Here is a 27515-nt window from a genome sequence, read left to right as displayed (position 1 = left end):
TTCTGATAATGTGACTCTATTTGTTACCTTTTGGTTCGGGGCAATGTTGTAGCTCATACAATGAGTTTTCACTGACACTGTCCAAAGAATCACATTTGTCATCTGAAGTTAACCAAACACAGGAGATACCAGTACTTCCAGCAAAGCAGCTCTTTTTATCCAAAAATGCTGTACAATCACCTAGCAAGGAAAACAACATAACTTAATACCATGCACAGGCCAGGTTCTACAAAAAATATGGAATATATATTACTCTGGTCGTTCTATGTAATGACGATGCGTATTCTGTCACGACAGCGTCACTGGTTCTGCTGTGTTCGAAATATGAGTCAAAATGTTCGAAAATTCCTATTACTTTATATTTTTTTAAAAATTACTGCTGATGGGATTGTCTAACCACTCATTATGACAAGGGCCCCTTAGGTCACTCATGTTTTCCTTGGCTGAATGGCGAAAAATATTGGGGAATAACATCTAATAGGGAACTTGCAATCCAGACTGAGCATGCTCAGATGCAAAGGAATGTGGGATTATCTGTGGTTATCGTAATACCTAAATTTGGAGCTACCGATAAAATTAACCTCCCACAATTGTCAGGGTAACTATGAATTGATTATTTGTGGTTACAAACAATATAACAATAGTGTTTGCAATACTAATTGATTAGTATTTATTATCCCATTTCCCATGTTGCAACATTCAACATGGCGGGTTTGCAAGTGCCCTATTATATAAGCTGAACACAGGGGATATGAGTGCCCCTGGCCAGTAAAGCAGCTCTCGCTATCAAAAAATGCATGCTGTCCTATCACTTAACAACAACAAATATTCAGAGTTCAGGGTTACTGCTAAATGATTGGAACAAAGGTAGGCTATTTTAATGATTTTCATGTGATTTATGTTGATACTATTAAAGTCATGTACAAGATACACCGCGAATGGGGCCCAAAATCCAGTTGATCGGTTTTATGACTTGTGTTGCTTGAGTAAAAAATCACATTTTGTAAGTCAGAATATAGTGAGTCAAATCAATCTGTCACAAAACTATATTAGAGTTTTTGTCTTGTGTTTATAGCCTCTAGATGGTCCATCTGTCATTATTGTAAAGGCCTAAGAAATCAAATTGTTTGGTTCCGGTTACCTGACCTCATCTAGTTTTTCACTCCACCCCCAAGAAAAAGATAATAAAATAGTGGAAATTGTGAAGTCTTGCAAGAAACAGTAGATGCAGAAACTGACATAAACTTAAAAAGACAATATAAAACTGGTTTTCCAATCTGTAATGGCTGTACATCTGATGAGAAGAAACCAATAACACAGAGACCATATGGAAAACAACGGAAAACATACCGGTAACTACTTGCACTACATACTTGCGTATGAAAAAATAATATATTAAAAATAAAATAAAAAATCTCCCTACCCAACCTATTCTACAATTGACAGTAATCGAAATCACAAATTTTTTTTTGTTAGGTCCTGAACACTGTGTGCTGTCGAGAGCACAAAATGATTGAAGAATGTCTATCCCTCGACATATTCTGCCTTTTCTCTGCAGTGGATTGTGTGTAAGCATAAACGTTACATACAAATCAAGGAACCCTCTGTAGCCCTCTGTACGTAATAAAACAATTGTTGACTCAAGTCATGCACTAATACTGTTGGGATCAGTCATAAGGTTAAATGCAGTGGTCTGACACGATAATAAATAAGACAACTGAAATGGTTACTACATGTTACAAAATTGTGATTTTGCCACCTCAAGACCAAAGTTCATTAAACGTTACCCTTTAAAAGGCTGTGGAATTTACACTATAAAAAGTAATGACTTTTAATTTTCTCATGTGTATCAGGGCTACGTAAGGTTATTCCTGGAGGGTCATAAAACCTATTAAGAGGAAATAAAAGTCAACGGGCCTGAAGGCTGTCATCTACTCGAATGGAATTAATTTACATTTGACTTCATATTTGAATGCACACAAGAAGCACTTTGTAAGCAATACTAATCTCATTGCAAGAGTGCAGTCAATTTACTTTTTTGTTTAAATAAATTTTCAGTATTTCTTTCTTTTTAGTTCCTTGTTCATCTTTTTCTTAAAAACTTTTTATTTGAAGACACAGAAGAATCAATTTTGTAAGCAACATCTACCCCTCGAGTTTAAATTGGTTTTTCCAGAATTTGTAAATCTATTGTATATTAAGTGGCCGAGTGGTTTAACCACTTGCCTCGTACCACTGTGGTTGGGGTTTGAATCCATTCAGGGTTTGATTAAATTTTTCCACACTGTAAGTAGGAAGAGTGTCGTTCAGTTTGACTCGACCAAACAAGACAGGTTTCCCCCGGGTACTCTGGTTTCCTTCTGCACTAACAATGAACCCATGAGGGATGGCCCTCACTGGACTTCTTGGGATAAGGGTTAATATACTGAAGCGAATTCTCCAGTATCAATAAAGATTATTTATTTTGATGAACTGACTTGACAATCCTTACCTGGTGTGTATATTGGGACATCAGTCAACATAATATTATTATAACCACTGATAATATACATTTTATTGCCATAGCGCACAGCAGTGTGTCCATATCGATTTATATCTGTGTAAATTCCATTTTCAATCGGTACAACTGACCACGTTCCACAGCCTGCAGCAATAGAGGGAATGACAAGAGAACACTTAGTCTTATAGATCTAATTGATTTCCATAAATTATGCAGGTCATGTGACGCCATTTTGAATTTCCCAATACACTGACAAATACACTTAATTGCAGAGTAGTAACTTATTTTTCATTTTACTTTCTTTAAAAGTTTAACAAGAAATTCATATGTGAATTCTTCCTCTGTGCTTTTCATGACATACAAAAAATGTGCGATGATGACCGAGGAGAAAGGTTTTAATCAAATGCACACGACATAAACGTTTGAATTTAATATTCACAAAGACTGAGAAATCAAGCCTGAAGAACACTTGAACAACTATATCTGTTATATCAAAAGTTAATGAGTAAGTCTTCATAGACAACCCTTCACAATGGCTGTCAGTCTAGTAGTGAAGCTTTCACAACAGATGGACAGGTAGACGCATGTACATACAAATGTACATGTATGGTTGAACCCCAGGGGTTGAACTCCCACTTCTTGGATATACGTATATGTGCCGCCCTTTGGGTGGGGTTTTTCAACCTTTGGTCTAAAATGGGTACTACATTTTTTTTTTAGAGATAAGTAGTCTAAAATGGGGGTCAACTCTACACAATTTTCGATTTTTTGTTTGGTTGGTAATTTGTTTTGTTTGTTCCTTTCAGGACCCCACAATAAATTCTCAACTCTCGTAGTTCTCCAGTCCCTGGACTGTTTACATTGTTCCTTCTATAGTTGACTTGTTTACCATAAAAAGCAAGCCATCTGTCAATCTAATATGCTTAAATTCTCCATGTACACATCCAGCCATCTGGTAAGCTTGCATGATAATTCACCACCAACTGATTTACACATCAAGTAAACACCCATACTGTATCAGCACTTTTGACCAGGGGTCAAGCTAAGATCAGTTTTCAGGTTAACATACTTTTACTCAACATGTCGCCACTTTGTGACAGAGAGCAAGATGAATGTGAGGAAATGATATATACTGCAATAAAATACTTACGTAAGTCATACGCAAGAAGAGTTGTAGAGAAGCATCTGGCATCAGAACTGGAGTGTGTGTCATTATGAGGATTGCCAGAAAATACATACATCATTCCACCCATCATTACAGCACTGTGTAAATACACTCTGTGTCCTGATGACTGTAACACAGACCTGTCAACACAAACAAGGCAACTCTTCAAGCACAGTTTACTACTGTAACATCTGGTCAAAAAGTTTCATATTTGCTGCTGAATCACTGGGCTAATCAATGTGTATGTATGTCAACTACTGAGACAGAGTATTATTTTGGTATTCAAACAAATGACTTGCTAACAGTACAAAATATTCATTCGCCTTGCATCTTGTAAATATATTTTCATGCCATGATTGCGTATAATCACGGTATACTGGCAACACTAGAACTGTTCCTTCATACTGTGAAATCATGTAATACACAGTGGTGTACTTAACTACACCCAACAACAGTTAACCTGATTGGCTTCCAGGGATGACTGAATGCCGGGATGTGTTTAGTTTTAAAGATGACATTGCCCATACCTCGTTGAAACAATAACCCTCCTACATCAGCTGATTGGCATACAAAATGTAGGCCTATTTTCACATTTGAAGCTTTCTTAAAACATCTATGTTGAACTATCTTTCAACTACAATTTATACTTCGAAATTAAATTTTGGTGTTGAAGGCAGCCACGATGGAAACGTAGTCGAAATGGCTAGGTATAAATCTTTGATTGATTGATTCAATGTGTTGCTGGATAATGTTGCCTGTAAACCTTTTAAAGTGTACTAATATACACCACTTTTTGTATTAAAAAAATGTCAAGGGCCGAGGATGCAACTCTAGTGTAATTGGAGTACAGTGATTATATTCATGCTATAATCAGGGTAGTGTCTTGTCAGATATACTCCCCTGTCTCATTCCCATTGTTTCAACTGTGCTCCATTTCCATGTAATGGGATACTTTACTGTTAACAGGACAGTTTTTTTACACAATGAAACTGTCCTCAAGCTCATTCACCAACAATGAAACTGTTCGTTGTTTGTTAACCATTTCAATGACACTGTCCACAATGTCTTGGGACAAAATAACAGGCGGTTACCCCACCAAAAGTGTCCTGTTGAACCCACTACATAGGCTTAGGCCCGAAGTCTAACTATCAGTTAGACGGTAAAACTCACTTCGGAACGGTAAATTAGTCTGAGTCTGAGTCAGAGTTTGAAATTAATGGGTTGATTACAAACTTAGCTTGATAAGCCCATATCTGTCCATAAAATAAAATACACCACTTGGACACGAATATGATATTTACTTTATTACTGAATGAGTGACCAATAGTTGACAGATTGTAAAATCGCAATCATTTCTAATTTACTGTCCCAAATTACTTGTGTATATAATTAATTATTGTATCACGACCAAGCTTTCTTATTACTCTTGCAAGTAACGTTTCACCTGTTCAGGTGAGCAGGCTTTGTCAAACTGTCCGATTGATGGCACGATTGTTAGGTGATGAACATATTTAAGAAAACTATTGGGTATATCTTACTATCTAATTGCTTCTGGGAACAAAGAATCAAACAATTTAATACATTTATACATTTTGTACATTCTCCGTTATCTTACCAGTGTCTCCCAATTGGTGCATAACTGTACAGCTCATCTGAGAGGTAGCCTTTGCGTTCCATAATTGCTTTGAATCCACCATAGACATAGATCAAACCATGATTTTCATCATACACACTACTGTGTCCATATCCTCCATTTACATTCACTCCATTAGTTTTAACAACTGACCACACTCCACTCACTGAAATATTGAACACAAATAATTAACATTTAGCACTCTCATTGCATTATACAATGTGTTTATGTTGAAACTAAAAGCCTAGAAAATAATCATTTCAGAAGTGATATCACCAGTAAGGCCATGAACACAAACTTAGTTCTTCTAGAAGATACGATATCTACAAGGTATTCTCTCAAGGCTAGCATATGGATTATAATATTTTGAGATTTGTTTGGTGAAACCAGAATACTACAAAGCTATCTTAACATACCTGTACCAAACTCCTATACTATGTAAGTACAGCCATGTACAGGACTCACAACATACCTGTATCAAACTCTTGTACTATGTTAGTACAGCCATGTACAGGACTCACAACATACCTGTATCAAACTCCTGTACTATGTTATTACAGCCATGTATAGGACTCACAACATACCTGTATCAAACTCCTGTACTATGTTATTACAGCCATGTATAGGACTCACTACATACCTGTATCAAACTCATGTACTGTGTTAGTACAGCCATGTACAGGACACATAACATACCTGTATCAAACTCCTGTACTATGTTAGTACATCAATGTACAGGACTCATAACATACCTGTATGAAACTCCTGTACTATGTTAGTACAGCCATGTACAGGACACACAACATACCTGTATCAAACTCCTATACTATGTTAGTACAGCCATATACAGGACTCACTACATACCTGTATGAAACTCCTGTATTATGTTAGTACAGCCATGTACAGGACACATAACATACCTGTATCAAACTCCTGTACTGTGTTAGTACAGCCATGTACAGGACACATAACATACCTGTATCAAACTCCTGTACTATGTTAGTACAGCCATGTACAGGACACATAACATACCTGTATCAAACTCCTGTATTATGTTAGTACAGCCATGTACAGGACACATAACATACCTGTATCAAACTCCTGTACTATGTAAGTACATCCATGTACAGGACACATAACATACCTGTATCAAACTCCTGTACTACATTAGTATATCCATGTTTTGGACTATAACCAAATATCACTATCATAGTTTTATACACCATATGTGCAGTATGGCCATCCACAGCAATTCTACTTTCAGTTGCAATATCATAAAACTCCCAGGATTCCGTTGTGATGTTAAAGAACCACAATTCATTGACCACTTTATTTTGCTGGGTTGCCGTGACGGTCCCACCATACATGATAAGTCTATCCTGAAAAGACACAATAAACAAACAAAGAGGACGAGCGTGAGTAACAATTGATCTGTTTCAATACACAAGATTTTTTCAATAAATCTTCTGTGTGTTGTATTCTCATGATGGTTGAATGGTTAGAGTGGTGGACTTGGAATCTGCACATTGTCGGTTTGAACCTTGCCATTTTAATAGTCTTTGGCAAGATCTGAACCATGATTGTGTCCCAACCAAACCAGCTGTATAAATGGGGACCTGGTAGGATAGCGGTTGACCAAAGAATGCTAAAAAGATATCGTTTTCAGAGATTAGGAGCTCCTTGCTTTGTTTGTTTCCCAGAATGCCTTGTTCTACTTCTAGTGTTCAGCAGACCTCTTCAACGCCAAATTTGCAAATTTTTACACCTCTATAGAGATGTCGCACAAGGCAGAATTGGTGAATATGACTTCCTGGGTCCAAACACACAAAGTAATGCAGCTAGGATAAAAATCAGCTGCTCCTTCAATATGACAATGTAGCTTCTAGTCTCACTTGACAAGTTGAGTATTGATGAACAATTAAAGTGGCACAAGCTGAATTTATTAAAGTGGCACAAGCTGAATTTATAAGCGTTTTCACGTAAGTGAAAATACTCACAAAATACTTCGATAAAATTATTCTTATAATGTTCATCTCCATGCATGTCTATTATGACATTACAATTTATGTTCTGGCATTGTTAGAACTGTTGATTGCATAGTAGGGAGAGTTCCTGTACATATTTTGATACGTACGATAAATTACCTCATCCGATCATTTATAAGTTATATCTCAATACCAGGTTTGAGTTCAGTTAATTGCAAGTGATGGCTAAGTATACATCAGTAAGTAGAATACTGTGAATACATTTTAATATGTAGAAAAAATTAAATCTTAAAGACATATAAACTCAGCTTGTGGCCTTTTAAAAGTACTTACTCTATCCAAAACTACAGAATGTCCATATCTTGATTCTGGATTTAGAGAAGATACGGGAATTTTGGGTGTTGGAGGACCAGCTTCTATATCAAACCTATGAATGAAAAAAAAGTAACTAAAATACAGCAATAGAAATTAAAATTTAAAACAAATTTAAACAAACATAAATCAAATCAAATAAAAGGTGAAAAAAAAGTATTACACATATTATAAACATTACATGGTAAAAGAAACTGTAGGTGTGAATCTTGTATGAGTTTGTGGTAAAAATGCTTATTGTATGTGAACAACACAATTGACAACTGATTTCTCTTGTTTATCACATGAATTTCATTTATCTGTGTTAAAGGTGAACACCACTCTCAGGAAAATAAAGAACAAGTATTTTTTATTGGGTTTTTGAGAGTCATTTCGTGATTTCACATCATATGAATTTGAATTGATCCATTATTCAGTACACGTCACCTTTGCGCTAGTGAGACTTTTTCCTAAGTTCTTGTGAGACCTTTTTCAAATATATGCAAACTACCAACATCACTAGACTTTGATTTGGATGTAGAAATACCTACATGTTTATTTTACTGATATGTGAACTCAAGCAATTTGACCATTCATTTTAATTTGGAGTTTTAATAAATTGTGTATTACTGTTACTATTAGAATTACAGGTAAACTCACGTAATAATGATGTCTTCATAGTTGGCCTGATTTGTAAATGGATAGCCACCAACAATCCATACAACGCTATCTTGTAGTACTGTAGCATGGGAAGCTCTGCCCTGACTGAACTTATCAATGTCCACTTCCCAACTTCCACTGGTTGGTGGAACTTCACACCCATGACCTATATGCAAATATAGACATTTAAATATTACTAGAAGAGATAGACAACTTCCATTGGTTGGTGGAACTTCACACCCATGACCTATATGCAAATATAGACATTTAAATATTACTAGTAGAATAGATAGACAACTTCCATTGGGGAACAATATCTAATTATATACATGTTGTAAATGTTTTACTGCAAATGTAAAGTTGAGAAACAAACCAAAATAAAAGACCTAAGAAATGATACCTTTGTACCCGTCATTACATTGACACCTCATAATGGCAAGATTACAGTCTCCATGATTTCCGCAATCATTGGGACATTCCCGAATATTACATCCTTCTCCTGTCCACCGAGGATCACAGTCACATTCTACTGGTGACTCCAAACATATACCATTCCCTGAGCAGTCTCTTGTACAAGTATTTACACTGAAAACATAAGAAAAGTTTTAAAATTATGATCATAAAAACATTCATTTAGTGTGCTCACTACTGTGAGAATCAAGTTATTGGGAAACGAGGATAGATACAAATGAACACTATAACTGCAACATGTTGATATCAGCTATCAATGAATGTTGATGTAATAGGCCTTTCCAAAATTTGTCATGGTGGCGCTCTACTTCCTGTCTGTGTGTACCTTGGGGTATACATGGTAGAGGTTACTCGGTTAATCCTACAGCACTGCTGCTTTCCTCGATGTCTGAACAATACAAAAAACATCCCTGATTTACACTTCTACAGAATACCAAGGGACAAAGCTCTTAAGAAACGGTACTATGAGGTGATGATATCCCCAATTTGAGGGAGAATGTTGCATTCTCAATTTCCTGTTTGCAGTCTGGAATGACCTATTATGCTCACAGTAGGGTGGTGTCTCTGATGGCAAGTTTTCCTCAAGTGGTCACACATTCAACATCATTCAGAGTGTACACTATCTTGATTACAGGGTAATTACATCTAGTAGACATAACCAAGGCACCCTTAGTACCAACTTATGTACTCTACCACATTCAACAACAATAGTTTTAGTTTGTGTAGACGATAGCTTGCTTTCCGTAGTCGTAAGTGTGGGACTTTGTTTGTTAGCAGAAGTAAAGTGAAAACTAACTCATATAAGGTGGAAGTTTAAGTTCATACAATGTATGACATTCATAATTATTTGCAGTCATATTTCTAGTTCGTACCTATATGAGATATTAAAACCTGCCATTGATAAAGCAGCATCACTATAGAAATGAAGGTAGGCAAAACCTGAAGATGTTGTCACTTCTGGATATGTCACATTTTCTTCATTTTCTGATACCAAAAGTCCACTTTGAAAAAAGAACACACGACATAAGTTACAAGATAACATTATAGTATAGTATACAATGTATTTTGAGATTTCATTTCCATACATAGTACTTCTCTCTTCTGTCTGCATAATTTCCATATATTCAAATTATTTCTCGGTATCCCTTTCATTTTGTATTAGTACTTGTGTGTCTGTAGACATACATAATCTGCAAAATATTCTTTGTACTATCTTCAACACACTGATTGATTAGCTAACTTTTGTGCAAACTGCTGAGGTGAAACATTTCTGTGCCAATAACAATGACACATCTCTGGGATAACTGACAGTGTGCCCTCTTAAAATGATAGCCAAATTTTGTTGTTGTGAGTCAAAAATAGAAAAACTGGGATTTCTTGTGCGTCACCACATAGTAAGAGATAGGGGATTACCAAATTTTGGTGTGTTACTAGCAAATTGTGTGCATCAGTGACGCGTCAAATTGGCTTAGAGGGCACACTGATAATGGATTACCCTTTGTCATGTACATGTACATTGTATGCCTGTTTTCTACAAATGTGACATAATGAGATAAAAAAACCAGACTTACCTAAATGTAGCTATCAGAGGATCATATACACTATCCCCATCATAAATATATAAATAATCCCACGCACATTCTGTTTCAAACTGTTCAAATTTTAGTCTAATAAGAGAACCTGGTCTGGAGAAGAAAAATATAAAAAAAATATTTTTTTGATATTACGCTTCATTATATTTTCAGTTTGGATACATGTTCATTTTATTTTCAGTTTGGATGTGTGTTTTAATACTGTAGGAGATATGGCTTTTGACATCTTAGCATACTTTACTGTTTTCTTAATAGCTTTAACGATCATACTCTGCTCAACAGTTAAGTGTACAGTGTGATCTTATCAATAATGGTGTTTGATTATATGGTCCCTGTAAAAGCTTTAACAATCACAAACGTTTAGAGTAGGGTATAGACTCTTTTTCTAAGGTGGAGACATGATGTTACTTAGTGTCCGTTGCCTAATAGTACATGTACACACAGACATCTTATTTCCAACTTAGAGGAAGTCTTTACTTGAAATGGTGATGATTCTAAAGATGCAGCACGAGTTGTGACTGGACCATTTTTTAAAATTGTTTTGTAATGACTTTAAATACTCAAATTTCACAATTTCAACTGTACTACTTATGGACAAAATAGATCTCTAATGAACACGTACAGTGTCTAATTTACTCTAATTATTGGTAATTTAACAATTTTTAGTGAATATATTGTTGGTTGTCAGATCGAAAAATTGTGCTCCAGTCGCAGCTCATAGGTTTATACATAACATTTGTACACTTATACAGTATAGCCTTTACAGTGTTTTCAATCTTACATTGTATATTGTTCTCATCAACAAGATGTTCATTTCTCCTCTTATGACAGTACATTCATGTTAAAATTTATATATAATGCTGCCAGAATATTCACGTATAAGTAGTGTTACTGATAAGGCTTATTTGCGTGCTACTTGCGCAAGGTCTCCATCTGCTCTCAGTCAAATTTCAGCTCTCGCAGTCAAATTTCATGTTTTGCGCAACCTTACATGTACATTGTATATCCATACATCAAGAATGAAACAGAAAATATAATACATGTACAAATAAAGTATAATTAATGATTAAATGAAATGTTGTCGTAGAGTTTTATTTCTCTCTATTCAGCATCCAAAAGCAGGTAAAAAGTGTTGGCTTCATATTGCAAATACACATATGATTTTGCTTCCAGCCTTCGAGTGAAAGGGGATACCCTCTTCCGGACCACCCCCCCCACCAAATGTGGCCACCATGTCAACCTTTCCATTTTTTTCCCTTCTCCACTTGCTTCAGGGAATGGGCAGGGAAGAGGGCAGGGGAAAAAAGTCCAAGAAAGGGGTATATTGGACTTGTCCAAAAAGGGGAGTCTGTAACCCCCTTTACTACCGATAAAGTCCACTGATCATTGTTGATCATGGTCCACTCTTGTGCAAAGAAACATAGACGACCAGCGCACCTTACAGACTACTTATACAGGAAGATAAGCACAAAGTTTATTATAATACTTACTGCCTACTATCTATTAACCAGGTACATTCAATTGATTCTTTATAATGTTCTACTCCATCTATGATGTATCCACTGGGTGAATCTAACCTGCAATTAATATAGAAGAATAACAACAGTCAGTGCCAATGTAGGTAACTATATGGGTGTTTACGATTTCTTTGCTAGCCTTGGATTTGTACACATTCACCCATAACACATCAAATCAAACCCTATCCATGTCACATGTTCTATTTTTTTTATATCATATTAGGATTCCTGTACCGGTGATGAGTCACATGACCAACCCAAAACATCAACCCAATCCAGTTAACTGTCTCTTGTATGTCACATGATTTCAATAATCTGTCATGTGATCATGCAACCCAAAACATCAAACCCTATCATATGTTACCTGTCGATTTCTTATATTACATGATTTCAGTGATCAGTCACATGTGACCAAATCAGAATATCAAAGCCTATCCTGGTTATCTGTCACTTTCTCATATCACATCGTTCCAGTCATGTGACCAAACCAGCACATATTAAACACAGTGGTGCAAACGTCCACAGGACAGTGGACAAATACTTCATTTTCACTTTCACAAACAAAATATATGTACCATGTATGTGATGTTTCATGGAAAAGTGTGCAGTAAATATCTTCACATTTACATGTAATTTCTAAATTGATTGTACGTCACATCTGCCCCCTCCCCCGAGAAAGACATGTCCATATACATAATTGTATTGTATAATTATGTATATCGTATCAATCATTGTACAATACATGTAACATGCTACATTTATGTACAGTATGTGTATGTTTTTATTCATTTTGTGCGCACCATAGCACTTTTTTTTCAGCCGATATTAATTTCTAAAGTCAATCAACTCAACTGATTGATTTCATGCAACCAGTGCAAACTATTTCTACTTGAAAATGCAAAACAATTTCATATCAAACCATGAGCTTCAGATACAGTTTCATTTTGATATCTTTAGTGATCTGTACTGTAGTACTGGTATCCATAATGTGTACATTAATTTTAATATATTTCCTGAATCAGACGTGTGAACTATTACATTGCGTATTTGTTAAACGACTGTAGGTGAACCTTTCCATATAACTTTAAATGCACATCATACACACAAATGTACATGTACCAGCTGACTCTTTCATTTTACCCTTTTCGCTTCACACTAATGGGTTTTAAATGATAAGGTGAGTGGTTCAGAAACCAACAAAAAAATGTCACTGGACTTTTTATGAACATTAGTGGGGATTTCATTGGAGACATTTTATAATCTCTGTCTAGACAGATATTTCTTTGTGAAGCCTCAACATTCAAATAATGATACAGGCAGATGAAAAACAGGACTGACAGTTGATGTGAAATTGTTGTATGATTCGAAAAAAATTTATCAAATTTATTCTGACTGTCATCCTGAACATTCTTAATTTTATAAATGTTCTTTCTTTGCATAAATCAGTTTGCATATCATATTATCCATTTAGTGTTCATGTTTTTGATTTGTATGAACTTTTAAAAAAAAATCAAGTCTTTGTTGTGATATTCAAAACGTTTGCATGTCCTGAAAGAATTTGATATTTGAGTACTTCGAATGCTTCAAAAAGGAGGACATTACGAAATTGAAATACAAACATGAATGGGATAATTAAGAGTCAATTCTCAGAATTACATGATAGCAATCTTTACAAATTCTTATATTACGTGTAATTTTTGGTTTGTTACATTTAATACATGTGATACTGATTGTGACAATACACTATCTTTCATTGTCGATGATTGAGCGCCATCGGTCAACAAGATGTACAATGTATATATATGTGGTTGCACATTCATACAGTTCGGCACTTGAGTCACCTTCCCATATGCTAGTCTCCAGCATTAATGTGGTGTTAAGTTAACGCTGAACTAATGTAAGCACATACAAATGTAAGCGTTGATGCCAGCATAGCATTTAACACTACGTTTATAGCTTGGCGTCAGTGTAGCTGAAAGGCAACTGTAGCTAATGTAATTGTAAGCACGTACAAATGTAAGCGTTGATGCCAGCATAGCATATTTAAAACTACATTTATAGCTTGGCGTTAGTGTAGCTGAAAGGCAACTGTAGCTAATGTAAGCATGTACAAATGTAAGCGTTGATGCCAGCATAGCATTTAACACTACGTTTATAGCTTGGCGTCAGTGTAGCTGAAAGGCAACTGTAGCACTGCACTGTATGCATTAGTGACAGAATGTGTTTGATAGATACAGTGGATAAAACATACAGAATGTACTGAAACAAAGCTAGAAAAGAAATATATATATCTTAGGTATTATTATATCATATGTATACGTATATAATTCATAACGTGAAATGTATCTCAAGAAAAAAACTATTTAAACGTTCGCTGTTACTTTACTCAAGAAAACGCCAACCCATTCTCATTCAAAATCATGAAAGACAATAAGGTCACCATGCAAATATTATACATAGAGGTCAAAACAATATCACAAAATTAAGCCGTTCTAGAATCCAATATGGCCGCTGACTACTGTGTTAAATGTATTAAATGAAAGAGAGACGGGTTTCCTTAAAAAGAAGATGATAGATCCTTAAATTTCTATTCTTATTTCAAAGGTACCAGAAGCAAGCATCTATATACATGTAGCCACATTTTCAGAAAATTCAAGACGTTTGATTTTTCAGCAAAAATCATCCATGACGAACATTCTATATGTACCGTTAATAACACCATCAATGGCGTTTTCTTACTTGTTGTCTCTGAGGATGGCCAGTACTTTCTTTCAAGTATCCTATGATTTTGTTATAATTCTTCCATTACAAAGACTATCTGGAGATTTTAATTCCACAGTGACATATCACTTGTTGAGCACATAAGTTTAAGAATTATAAATAGCAAAAACCTTTCGACTTAGAGAGTGGATACGTGCCTCCAAGTTACAAAACATAAAGTTTAATAGTATGTATGTACTGTGGACACCTGGCGTAGTATTTCAATCACTTCTTTGATTCATACACATACAAACACGGCGCTGTCTTTGTACCTAGTTTTTTTTATTTCCTGTATTAAATATCGTTGTTTTTTGAGGCATTATCTCTTTGTGTAGGTTTACTTCCACGAAAATGAACTGCCCAGTTGGGATTGTATATTGAAACAAATTGAATTGATTTACAACATGGTTATATGTCATCCTTCCCTACAATTTAGTACAAAAAACAACAACATGAAATACGTAAGAGTGTTTTGTAGGGGTTAACATAAACAACCTGTTAGTTTCTCAAAACCTTGAAAGAATCTGGCTTTCTGGCATTCAATTCATATTAAGTATATATTAGGTACATTTCAAACCCGTTCATGATGGTACATCAAGACAGTATACATGACTGTAGATAGCAGTCTGGAACTCACACTTACTTCAGGGTATTTCATTTTCTTTCATATTTAGGAGAAAAGATACAGTATGGATTGCAGTCAGTCTGGAACTCACACTTACTTCAGGGTATTTCACTTTCTTTCATATTTAGTAGAAAAAAGATACAGTATAGATTGCAGTCTGGAACTCACACTTACTTCAGGGTATTTCACTTTCTTTCATATTTAGTAGAAAAAAGATACAGTATAGATTGCAGTCAGTCTGGAACTCACACTTACTTCAGGGTATTTCATTTTCTTTCATATTTAGTAGAAAAGATACAGTATAGATTGCAGTTTGGAACCCACACTTACTTCAGATAATTTCACTTTCTTTCCTACATGTACTTTAATAGTAGATTATCACAACATAGATTCAAGTCTAAAATATTACTTAATCACATTTCTAAATATAAGAAGTAGGGCACGTAGACAATACAACATTCGTCTTCTTTCAAAAAAATTAATTAACTTAGTATCTGATGAGAGCAACAAATTAACAACAAATACATTATTCATTGTAAGTACAACCTACATCAAAAGAAGTCAATTTCAGATTACAACACGTATACTGTCACCAATGATAATTGTCTTGCCTTGCCTACATTTCTTAGTACCTGGGGAGTACACATGTAATGTTAAAAGTACGATTTAAATTGAATTCTTATTTTACTGTCGGACTCACATACTAGGAATCTATACTGTTTGACAGTGTTGAATTACCACTGTGTTGTCGAAAATACACATTAGAAGTGCTGAAAGCTGGACTGGCTGGAACATTAAAAAATTATTTTTTGGGGGGTTAAATTTGTAGGTACAACAACTTGCTCATAATATTGTACACCGTGAACTGTATTGCATTACCTGTGAGTAAACATATTTTATGTAGCTGTATACATTTTACATGATAAATCAAATCAAATTAATTTTTAGGTCCACACCCAAAAAACAGCGCCCTCTATCGTGATCACGATTTCAACCTGTTTCTGTACTACTTATGGACAATATTGACCACTGGTTAACGTGTACAATGTCTAATTATTTATATTTTAACAATATTCAGTGAATATATTTTGGTTGTCGGATCAAAAAATGATACTTCAATTACAAATAATAGTTTCAACATGGTGATGAATTCAAAACCGAGCTTTCGCTCAAGATTCAAACTTGCCACTATACTACATGTATACCTACAGATAATATTGACCACTGATTAACAGTGTTGTTTTTTTTTATAGATAATTCATTAATTTTTCGTAAACATGTTGATATTTGATGAAAATAATGTCCCAGTTGCAGCTACTGCTGGTTGTTAAAGAGAACTGACAATAAAACTTAACTTTAAGTGGAAGTTATGTGTCTTGAATGAGCAATGTAAAGTGTTACCTGTTATAGATTATAATGAGCAGCTCTCAATAAATGCATACCTGCTGGCACACATCACTGTCTACTTCAGATGTCATATACAATGTATATAGCATGTATTATTTTCCTTTTTTAAAAAGTATCAAAAGGTGCCATGTGGGTTTTTGACTATTGATTTTCAACTTTTGCTTTTTTTCCATGATAAAATGATGATAGTAACATGCATATTTAATAGTAAGATGATAAAAGATACAAACTGTGTAAAAAGTTTGTTATTGTACGTACAATAACAAACATTTTACGGATATTTTTAATGTTTTGCAATTTACTGAGTCATTTAACAAAGAGTTGGTATATGTTATTTCACATTGTTTTTTCAAGTAGAAAAACATAGTAAAGTTGTTTTATAAATTAAAAATCCAAAATAAATACCTAATTCTTATCACTATGGTCACTTCAAAGAACGATAATTTGGTGAGAATAGCAGAAGTTCATGATGTATTATAAATATACAAAGACAGTAAAATATAATGAAAACAATTTCATGTTTCAATCCGTCAACTATGGATCTTGATTGGGCAATGATTATGTTTTTGTTCTTTTTGCATTGGGAATTGCTCCCAGCAATTTTCTGTTACGCAGACATATATAAACACAAACACACATAACGCTACAGATATCTATTCAGGTTTGGGACAGGGCTAGAATGTATGTGGCATGCTCTATTTTTAAAATTTGCTGCTGTAGAACTGTCAAGGCTTTCCCAGACAGTCCACAGGCTATCCTAGAGTCACCTAGGTCCGGCAAGCATAGCACCTGTGGGCTCCGTGATTATGTTCTTCAGTGTTAATTAATGTGTCTCTCCAAAACAATGGATTGAAAACATCATATTCATTTCAAAATCTAATTCACCATTCTACAATGTATATTTTTACTGTCCTATTCTTGGGACCATGAACAAATTCTCTACATACAATGTATATATATTGCATGTATTCTACTGTAGAGTCATACATGTACAAGAATGGTTGCATGAGAATTATTTTTCAAAAAAATATAAATTCGTGTTCATATTTTTTGTTGTTTATTTGTTTGTTTGTTTGTTTGATATGTGTATAAAATGTAATGTATACCTGTACCCATCTAGGAACTCAATGTATTTTGGTCATGAAAATGTAAACTAATGTCACAATAACTACATCCATAAATTGCAAAAAGTTGTCAAATATACTTATTGAAAACTGTGATTTATAGATGGAAAGAGAAACGTGTCCACCACCTTCATACACTTCTATACATCATTAATTGTGTACAATGTAAAAAATACACCCATAAATTACTTCCATATATCTTCATATTTTTATTGTCAACATTCATTGTCCATATTTCAAGTAAAATGATGAGAAATCCTAGCTTTCCAGCATTTATTGAGATAATACAGTACATTATTGGATAAATTCCGGGATTAATCTCCAACATTATCCCTCATACATTCCCAGTGTATTAAGACATTATGATTTGAACAATGATGACGTCTACACTGATCTGACGTTTATGGATATATCGTTAATAATACAGTGTACAGTGGGTGGCTACATGTGTATCTAGAGCACAGATTGACTCTACAGTTACATATCTTGATGTATCGCTGTGTGCACAACAACCTGTCAGTCCGAACTTTGTAATACAAACACATATATTATTAAATCTGAAATTGATGATCAGAAGCTATGCAGTAATTACAGGATGCAAGCTAGTGCTGTTACTAGAGAAACAAGCACACACACACACTATTAAAACTGAAATTAATGAAGTTATGTCAGTAATTACAGATGTACATTTTGGAAATATCCCTAAATACACACAGTTACAGAAACAAAATGTAGCATATAATGTGTAGTAAAACTGAAATTAATTTAAACAAACACACTAAGGTGCATTAGTGCAGAGATAACACGCCGATCAGTTGCATTTTCTACCATGCCTCGATCTCCTTAAGGTGATGACTTAAAGGTGACATTCATTGTACAACAATATCCCCATCTCTTATTTCACACATACACTCACAGTCACATTCACAGGTAGTTGTCGTGGGCAAAGTGGCATTAATGAAGTTACAGGGTAATTACTAACGTATGCCATGGGTAATTCTCAGTACCTGCAATAGCAGTTTACCTCATGCTAGAGGGTCAAAATAGAACAAGAAGGTTGACTTATTCTCAGTACCTGCAATAGCATATTACCTCATGCTAGAGGGTCAAAATAGAACAAGAAGGTTGACTTATTCTCAGTACCTGCAATAGCATATTACCTCATGCTAGAGGGTCAAAATAGAACAAGAAGGTTGACTTATTCTCAGTACCTGCAATAGCATATTACCTCATGCTAGAGGGTCAAAATAGAACAAGAAGGTTGACTTATTCTCAGTACCTGCAATAGCATATTACCTCATGCTAGAGGGTCAAAATAGAACAAGAAGGTTGACTTATTCTCAGTACCTGCAATAGCATATTACCTCATGCTAGAGGGTCAAAATAGAACAAGAAGGTTGACTTATTGTATTCTCAATACCTGCAATAGCATCATATTTCATGCTAGAGGATCAAAATAGAACAAGAAAGTCGACTTTTTCTGAGTACATGTACCTGCATTATACCATTATAATTTTCACATTATGCTAGAGGGTCATAAAATAGAACCAGAAGGTCGACTTATTCCCTATAATGCATATGAACAGCAAATGTTTCGGAGTGGACCATAAAGAAATTGAATGTTTGTTATTTTTATGATGTGCCTAGGTAGCAATGTGCCCATTAAGCCAATTTGATATACAACTGACGCATACAATTCCTGGTGATGTACCAAAATTTGGTGTTCTTCTATCTCTTACTAACTATGTGGTGACTCACAAGAAATGCCAGTTTTTATCATACTGACCCACAACAATGAAATTTTGGCTATCATTAGAGGGCACACTGCTACATGTAGGTAGCAATATCAGGTACTGAGAATTAGAATATGCACACATAAGTACATGCAATGCGCACATTACATATATCATTCAGTGGCAAGATAAACAGACATACATGTACATGGTTAATGAAAAAAATACACATAGGTGTAAGATAAGATACAAGGAGTGGGTGGCTATCACTTTCCACCTGATACACTAAATATATTGATTTCCTACAGGTATCCCCATGTGTATAGCAATCTGTTAAATTTACCTGAACTGAATTCGGTTTAATGAAGTCATGAGGTCAAATGGGAATATTATTAGCACTGAAATGACAATGTTAACCCCAACGCCCACTCTTAAGGGGAATTGAAATGCCACAGACTATCTAGTTGCAAGTACTGATTGTAACTAACACCATTGTACAAAATGTAGCTTGAACTAAATACACAAATGAGGTTATAAACTTGAGGAAAAATGTTGTTTTTCACTTTGTGATGCATGTCTTTCCTATGACGAGAAGTGAATTTCTGACTTTTTTTTGGTCGATGACATTCAATGGAGTTCTGTCAGTTGGTGCTTAATTTACATATTTAGTGGCATTTCTTTTGCTTGTTATGCATGTTGGTGCTTCATTACCATATCTTGCTTATAACTATAAAGATCTAAAATTGTTAGTCTGAGAATTACATTGTATGACCATGGGTCATGTCCTTTATTTAAAGTATTTACGAAGAAAATGACAAAAAGTGCCTGTTTTATCATCAAATGTTAAATATACATTTGTTCAATATCACACCATTTTTTTAACACTGTACTTGTTCTTGTTTATCAGACAAACTAACAAATTTACATATATCTGAATGAATAATTCATACTTATGCAAATCTTTCAATTTTTCATTAAAAATATTCCCTCGTGGTGTTTGTGATTAAAAATGAATATCGAGATAGAACCTGTGACCATACAGATAATTGAAAATTATTCTAAATTATAATTTAGATCAGAACATGATTTAGACACAAATATAGTCAAATGGCAAAACTCTAAAATGTCAAATAAGGAGTATTACTAAAATAAATGCAAAGTGTTTAAATGAATAACATCAAGACAAATTTCACAGTGTACTAAGTGAACCATTTCGGCTTCTTATACAATTCACACTCTGAACTTTCCAGAGTGGAATTATATATTAAGTCAAAACCGGCTTAAATCTTGTTCTCTTGTGTGAAATCTGGTTAGCAGAGTAAAAGTATAATGTACTTTAATAATTATGACAATTACAGCTGTGGTCTCTGAAATGATGTGTCATATGGCGTAAAATTGTATAAATACTATCGTCATAGTATTTACGCTCAATTATGACACAGTACACTGTATACATGCATACACATGTTAATGGTACAATGAAAATCACTGATTTGGAAAATGTAAATAAAAGCTTCATGTACTAATGTAGTTGTTGTAGTGCATTCATCTTAAGTACATTTGTGTCATATAGTATAAAATTTTATAAAAATATCACTATATTTAAACTCAATTATTACACAATATATGAAACAATTTATGCAATTCATAGATATAGAAATTGCAAATATTAAAACCACAGCTTCTTGTAGTTGTCCCAGTGCATTCATCTGAAGTGTCATATGATGCAAAAATTTAGTAATATCATTTTTCTAGTATTTTTATGCAATTATTACACAATATATCGTAAAAAGAAATTCACAGATTTAGATAATATAATATAATATAAATGAAAATTTGTTGTGTAGTTGTCACAGTGCAACTTGCATTCACTAAAAATATTCTAAAATCCTAATCCCAACTGTACCAAATACATTGTCTGGGTATGATGAAATGCAAACCTTTGAAGATCTAATCTAGTATTATAGTATATAAAACACCATGCATTTTAAAAGTAAAAGCTAGTCAACGCAGTCAAGATTGATGTAATCTGATATCAAAGCCTGTTCACCTCCGGAGATCATGTTTAAAATTGTAAATCTGCAAAAGCTACCTGTTTGACTGGGGCCTAAATACATGTAGTTCTATCTCATTAAATTTACGATAAAAAAAAGATTACATGAAACATGCTTTTCAATTTTTGATTCCCACATCTATTTTTTCAAAAATATTCTGTGAAATATTAATCCTAATATTTTCCTTTTCTTAAGTAAATTAATATGGCACACAATATATGATACGTAAACCAAAAATTTGAAAAACTTGAAATCTATTTTAATCTGTGTTCTTATTTTATTATTTCATGACATAAATGAATTCAAAAATTTATCCAAAAAAGTGTCGAAATCCATGTCTTTACATACACCGGTATGTTTTACTTATATAGGTATGAGATGTACATTACATGTATATTCTCTATAAAATCAGAATTTAGATATTTAGAATTTAGTGATGGAGAATATATTGTTCATGGTTCCAAAAATCAATAGGATGGTATAATAGTTACTTTGGGGGACGGTAAATTGGAAATGAACGCGACGTTTCGATCTGTCTACTACGGATATTGATTACGCAATGATTTAATTATTCAACGTCAACATCTCGCTATGAAAATTTTACTATGAATTTTCATAGTGTTTGTCTATTTTAATAGTTGAATGAACGCATACATGTGGATTTAGAAAAAAATCAATAAACTGATTTCTCCTTGGACCTTTATTATTCAATCATTGAATCAGTAGGACACAACCACAAGACATTTTTTTCAAACAGAAGCATGTGGGAATTATGACTATCATATACAATTACATACATGCTATCAAAAATAGAAATGTTACACAGTAACAAATTTGTTATTCAAAACCAAAGCGACACTAAATTGGAAATCTGTCATGCAGTTAATTTATCAGAAATGAGATTACAGATAGGAGAAATAGAGATTATTTGATTATTTTTTTTTCATTTTGTTGTTATTCTGTGATGTTATTAGAATTATATATAAATGTACCATGAATGTACCAAATTCAAATTGCAATATTCAAATCATGAATAAATGTACATTTTAATGAAAGGAATTATATTATACAATGTACATGCCAAGATATTGTCTCTGAACAGAAAATATGGATTATGTCATGTATATATCGTCGCGGTTCTACGTCACGACAACCCATGTTCATGTCACTTATTCTGTAGTGCTTGAATTATGCTCCAAAATGCCATTATTTTCCTCCAAATTTAAAGTTCATGAATTATGCTTGGATACTTTTTCTTCGTTCAGCCAGCAAATGTGCATGACCAAAGGGTTTATCAGTACGCGTCTTACAAAAAGATATTTGTGAATAATAATTAATATCTTATTATGGTTTCTGGCTGTACAAGTACCCAGACCTGAAAATACATCTCTGTCATTATTTTTGTAATGTAACTGTTCAGTAACAATCCCCATATACATCACATAATTAGATGTTGTTTCCCAATGTTTCTCTTTGTTCAGTCAAGGTATATACGAGTGGCCTAAGAGACCTTCGTCATTACGAGTCGCTAGACTCGTAGTGACAACCAGTTCATGAGTATTTTCTGGCTGAATGAAGAAAAATATCGGAGAATAACATAATTATGCCAGCGCCAGTAATATCAAAGAAAAAGTGGGGAATGTATAAAAATGGCAATTTTGAACATTTTGACTAATATTTCGGTTACTACAGAACCAGTGACGTAGACGCGCGTTGTTGTGACATAGAACAACCAGATAATAAATTCAATATTTTTCACGTATGCACGGTATAAGTTATGTTATATCTTTGAAAATCTTTATTTAAACATCAGAATATGGTTTGTGCTACATACATACATGTACATATCATGCAAATCAACATAATTCTCATTTTTTCTGTCATTTGGGAGGAACAGAATTACGATCTTGTCAGTGCTTGGTTTTAATGCAAAAATGACACGATTACTGAATAATAATTGTGTATTTTCTCACTTGAATGGAGAAAATATAGTGGATTAGAGGAATAATTTCTGTTTCAACTTGGCCCTAAAATGTAGTGTGTGTAGCTGTCTAAAAATAGAAGAATCACATACTAGTTCAATGCGATAAGCTTTCAACAGAGCACGGAATCCAGGAATCCATTTTGTCTTAGGGTCATTTCATTTCCTAAAGAATACGACAGACAATGCATGAAAATGAAAAAATATGATTCAGAAACATTTTGAAGTACTAACGTGCCCTAGTACTTATCAAAGTTTAAAAATAGAAAAAAAAATCACACAATTTGTGATGAGATTGGTATTTATTTATTCATACACTGCTTTAAATAGAGCATAACGTATCACGGAATCTACTCTGACTTTAAGGCATTTCATTTCCTCAAAGAACACGACACAGCATAGATTGCGGGCAATCCACGATAATGAGATTGAAACTAACACCAAACTGATTTTCTACGGCTGTTGGTAGCATTATTAAATTAGCGCCGATCGAAATGTATACTGAAGTACAGGTCTTTCACATTTTAGTATATGTGTAGCGAAAAACACTTTATCAAAATACAGCAATGACTTTAGATGGAAATCTGCATTCTTAATGTCAGAAAGGGTAGATAAATCTACATAAAGACAGTTTCATTTTCCCAAGAGGACACATGAAAGCATGACTGCATGTATATTTTATGTACATTACTGTTTTAGATTTGATCATTCAATGTCAGATCTGCATGACCTTTCTTTCCTGTGATAAATTACAGACTTGATTTGAAAAAGACAACTTTCTTGTACCTGTAGTAATGCATCTTAACACATGACTAATACACATTTTCTTGTAGGAAATGGATCTAGACATTTAAGTGTTGAAGAATACATGAACAATTTTTGTTGTAGTAAATATAAATGTACCTAGACATTTAAATGTTGAATAATAAGAGTAGAACCATTTTCTTGTAATACATTGTAAATGTATAATAGAGTTGAAAGTGTTGAAGAATACACAAACCATTTTCTTATTGTGTAGTATTGAAGAATACATAAACCATTTTTTTTGAAGTCTTGTTCTACAAGAAAATGGCTCTAGACATGTACGTGTTGAAGAATGCACAAACCATTTTTTTTGTAATAAATATACAAGTATAATAGAGATGTAAGTGTTGAAGAATACATGAACCATTTTCTTATTGTTTATCTACAATGTAGACACTTATAAGTGATGAAGAATATAAGAACTACTTTCTTGTAGTAAATGTATCTAGACATTTAAGTACTCAAGAATATAAGACCCATTTTCTTGTAATAGTGTATCTAGACATTTAAGTGTTCAAGAATGCACAAACCATTTTCTTGTTTGTATACATGTATGTACATGTAGTAAATGTATCTAGACATTTAAGTGTTCAAGAATGTAATTGTAAATGTTGAAGAACATAAGAACAATTTTCTTGTACTTGTACAACATGTAGTACATGTAAATGATGTATCTGTACAAGCTACAGCTTTGGCAAATACAAGATTGGAACCACTTTCTCGTTGTAAGTACCTACATCTGTACATGTACATGTAACCAGATGTGTTACCTTTGAAGACTATTACTTTGAAGATTAAGTTCGTAAATGTAACTTTGTATTGTACTGAATGTTCAAATAGAACATATATAGAACAACGTTTGACGACATTGTTCAGATTTCACTGGTAAGTCTTTGAATATTCCTGTAAGTATATACCTGTAGTTGATCTGTAAAAGTACCCTCTGTCATGATATGCTACTGACTAGAAACATCTGGAACTGACAGCCTTATTAATTATAGTTAATGCACACGTACGTTTGGTTCAAATGAGTTTTCCTGTACTATTTGAACAGAGTTTCAATGAATTCCTTTAATTGAACTGATGTCCATTAAAGTGGCCATATGGATGAGAATTTGGTATTTATTTTGGATTTTTATTTGATAAAACAGCTTCACTAAGTTTTTCTACTTGAAAAAATAATGTGAAATAACATATACCAAGTCCATGTTCATAACTCAATACATTGCAAAAAGATGCAAAAAGTGCAAAAAGTTTGTTATTGTACGTACAATAACAAACATTTTACACATTGTTTAATGTTTTGCCGTTTATTGAGTTTTGAACATAGACTTAGTATATGTTATTTCACATTATTTTTTCAAGTAGAAAAACATGGTGAAGCTGTTTTATCAAATAAAAATCCAAAATAAATACCAAATTCTCATCCATATGGCCACTTTAATACATGTAGATATAAATGAACAACTCATGTCTCTACTATATATACACATACTATGTAGATATAATTTTTTTGCTTGGAAATCACTCATTTTTTCTTCTATATATACGTTATCATTTCAACTATCATAAATAAAAAAGACCTTTTCTGCTTGATTTCATCTTTTTCCTTATGTATGATATGACTCGATAAGAAAGGCTTCATTTTGACATTTGACCTTGAAAATCGAGGTCAAGGTCATGTTGAATATTGCCAAGGGAAAGGCCAACTTGATACATGTATTGGTTCCTGAGGTATTGTACAAATTACAGATTTCAATGTCAAAAGTGAATTCAGTGTATAAGAACTTAAGAAGTGCATTTATTTCATGTAATGACCCCCCCCCCCCCACACACACACATTAGAGATGGAAATGAAATGACAACGAAAATATTGTTCACGACTCACAGACCTGTATTGATAACTAAGCAATGTACATGTACAACACAACATTAAAACTCCTGTCTACACTTTTCTATCGATGTTATAATATAATAATTTGTTAGGGCACACTGTAAGTATATAACATCAGCACATACGCAGCACATACGTACATGTACATGTAGCAGCTTAAGCTGAAAAGTTAATATTACATTTTATATTTTTGTTAGTCAGAAATGACATGAAATGATTAATACCTATTAGTTGGCATACAATGTGAGAAGAAATTAACATAACAAGTATGCAATCTTGATATCAAATAAGGCCTGAAATGTAGTCAGGTACATAAATATATAAATTTTATAAAACTCACTAGATTCTTGCATATTGAATATTCCAAAATGACATAAATTTGGCACTAGTCATTGTGAACTCATCAAGCAATATTATAACATCTATTGAACAGGATGCAGTAATATTGCATGCAAAAATAGTATGTCGTTATCAAAAGTAGATTATAATACACCATAAAGTGACGTCAAAGTATAGCATTAGTCCTTCCATAGCCGAAAGGCCCTCATGTGTCATGCTGTTTCATAGGCTGGGTATGCTAATATGGGAAATAACATAATGAATGCCTTTGAGCCATCAGATGACTCACAAGTCAATTCAAATTGACAACTTTTTTTAATGTCTTTTGCTGGGGAGAAATACGCATGCTGTGTCTGGGCATGATGAACACGTACATGTATATATGTACAACTGTAACTTGTCATTTCATGGAAGAATATATATAACTTTAATGTCTGATTTTAACGATGAAATATACACAATCATATACATTTACATTGTACTTCAATATATCCAATCTAATCTTTACTGTACATGATTGTGATTGATACCGCTCTGCCATTTGCATTGAAGAAATATATGCAACCTACAAACTTTATGTCTATGATGAAAATAAGGTGTATACATTGTATATTTTGTACATGTCAATATATTTCTTTGTCATGACTGCAACTGACATAGCTTTTGTCGTAGAAAATATATGCAACCTACCAGTACATGTGCATGTAACAGTAATGCAAACTTTAATGTCTGATAGTGATTTCAATGGTGAAAATTTACATGTACATGTCAATCTATTTTCTTTGACCTGACTGCAACTGATGCGGCTTTGCCATTTGTATAGCACAAATGCATGTTTAATACCTACATGTACATGCACATATAATACTGAAAATTTTATGTCAGATTTCAACTATGAAAAATTCACTATTTCATTTGTA

At 33.6% G+C, this 27515-nt stretch overlaps 1 protein-coding gene across 1 annotated transcript in view; it reads right to left on the bottom strand.

Annotated features, from left to right (window-relative positions):
- Positions 1 to 27515, bottom strand: part of LOC144446791 (attractin-like protein 1) — a 61208-nt gene that overhangs the window by 17778 nt on the left and 15915 nt on the right. The window contains exons 2-12 of the mRNA XM_078136626.1: positions 11848 to 11934; positions 10337 to 10450; positions 9638 to 9766; positions 8695 to 8879; positions 8295 to 8460; positions 7617 to 7710; positions 6443 to 6677; positions 5281 to 5464; positions 3651 to 3805; positions 2492 to 2644; positions 28 to 180 (exon numbers count right to left, since the gene is read on the bottom strand). Of these exons, the coding sequence (XP_077992752.1) occupies positions 28 to 180; positions 2492 to 2644; positions 3651 to 3805; positions 5281 to 5464; positions 6443 to 6677; positions 7617 to 7710; positions 8295 to 8460; positions 8695 to 8879; positions 9638 to 9766; positions 10337 to 10450; positions 11848 to 11934 (1655 nt within the window). The remainder of the gene's footprint in view (positions 1 to 27; positions 181 to 2491; positions 2645 to 3650; positions 3806 to 5280; positions 5465 to 6442; positions 6678 to 7616; positions 7711 to 8294; positions 8461 to 8694; positions 8880 to 9637; positions 9767 to 10336; positions 10451 to 11847; positions 11935 to 27515) is intronic.

This window comes from Glandiceps talaboti, chromosome 15 (genome assembly GCF_964340395.1).
Source record: "Glandiceps talaboti chromosome 15, keGlaTala1.1, whole genome shotgun sequence".
Lineage (NCBI taxonomy): Eukaryota > Metazoa > Hemichordata > Enteropneusta > Spengelidae > Glandiceps > Glandiceps talaboti.
Note: the sequence above shows the minus strand (reverse complement) of the source record. Positions and strands in the feature narration are given on the sequence as shown.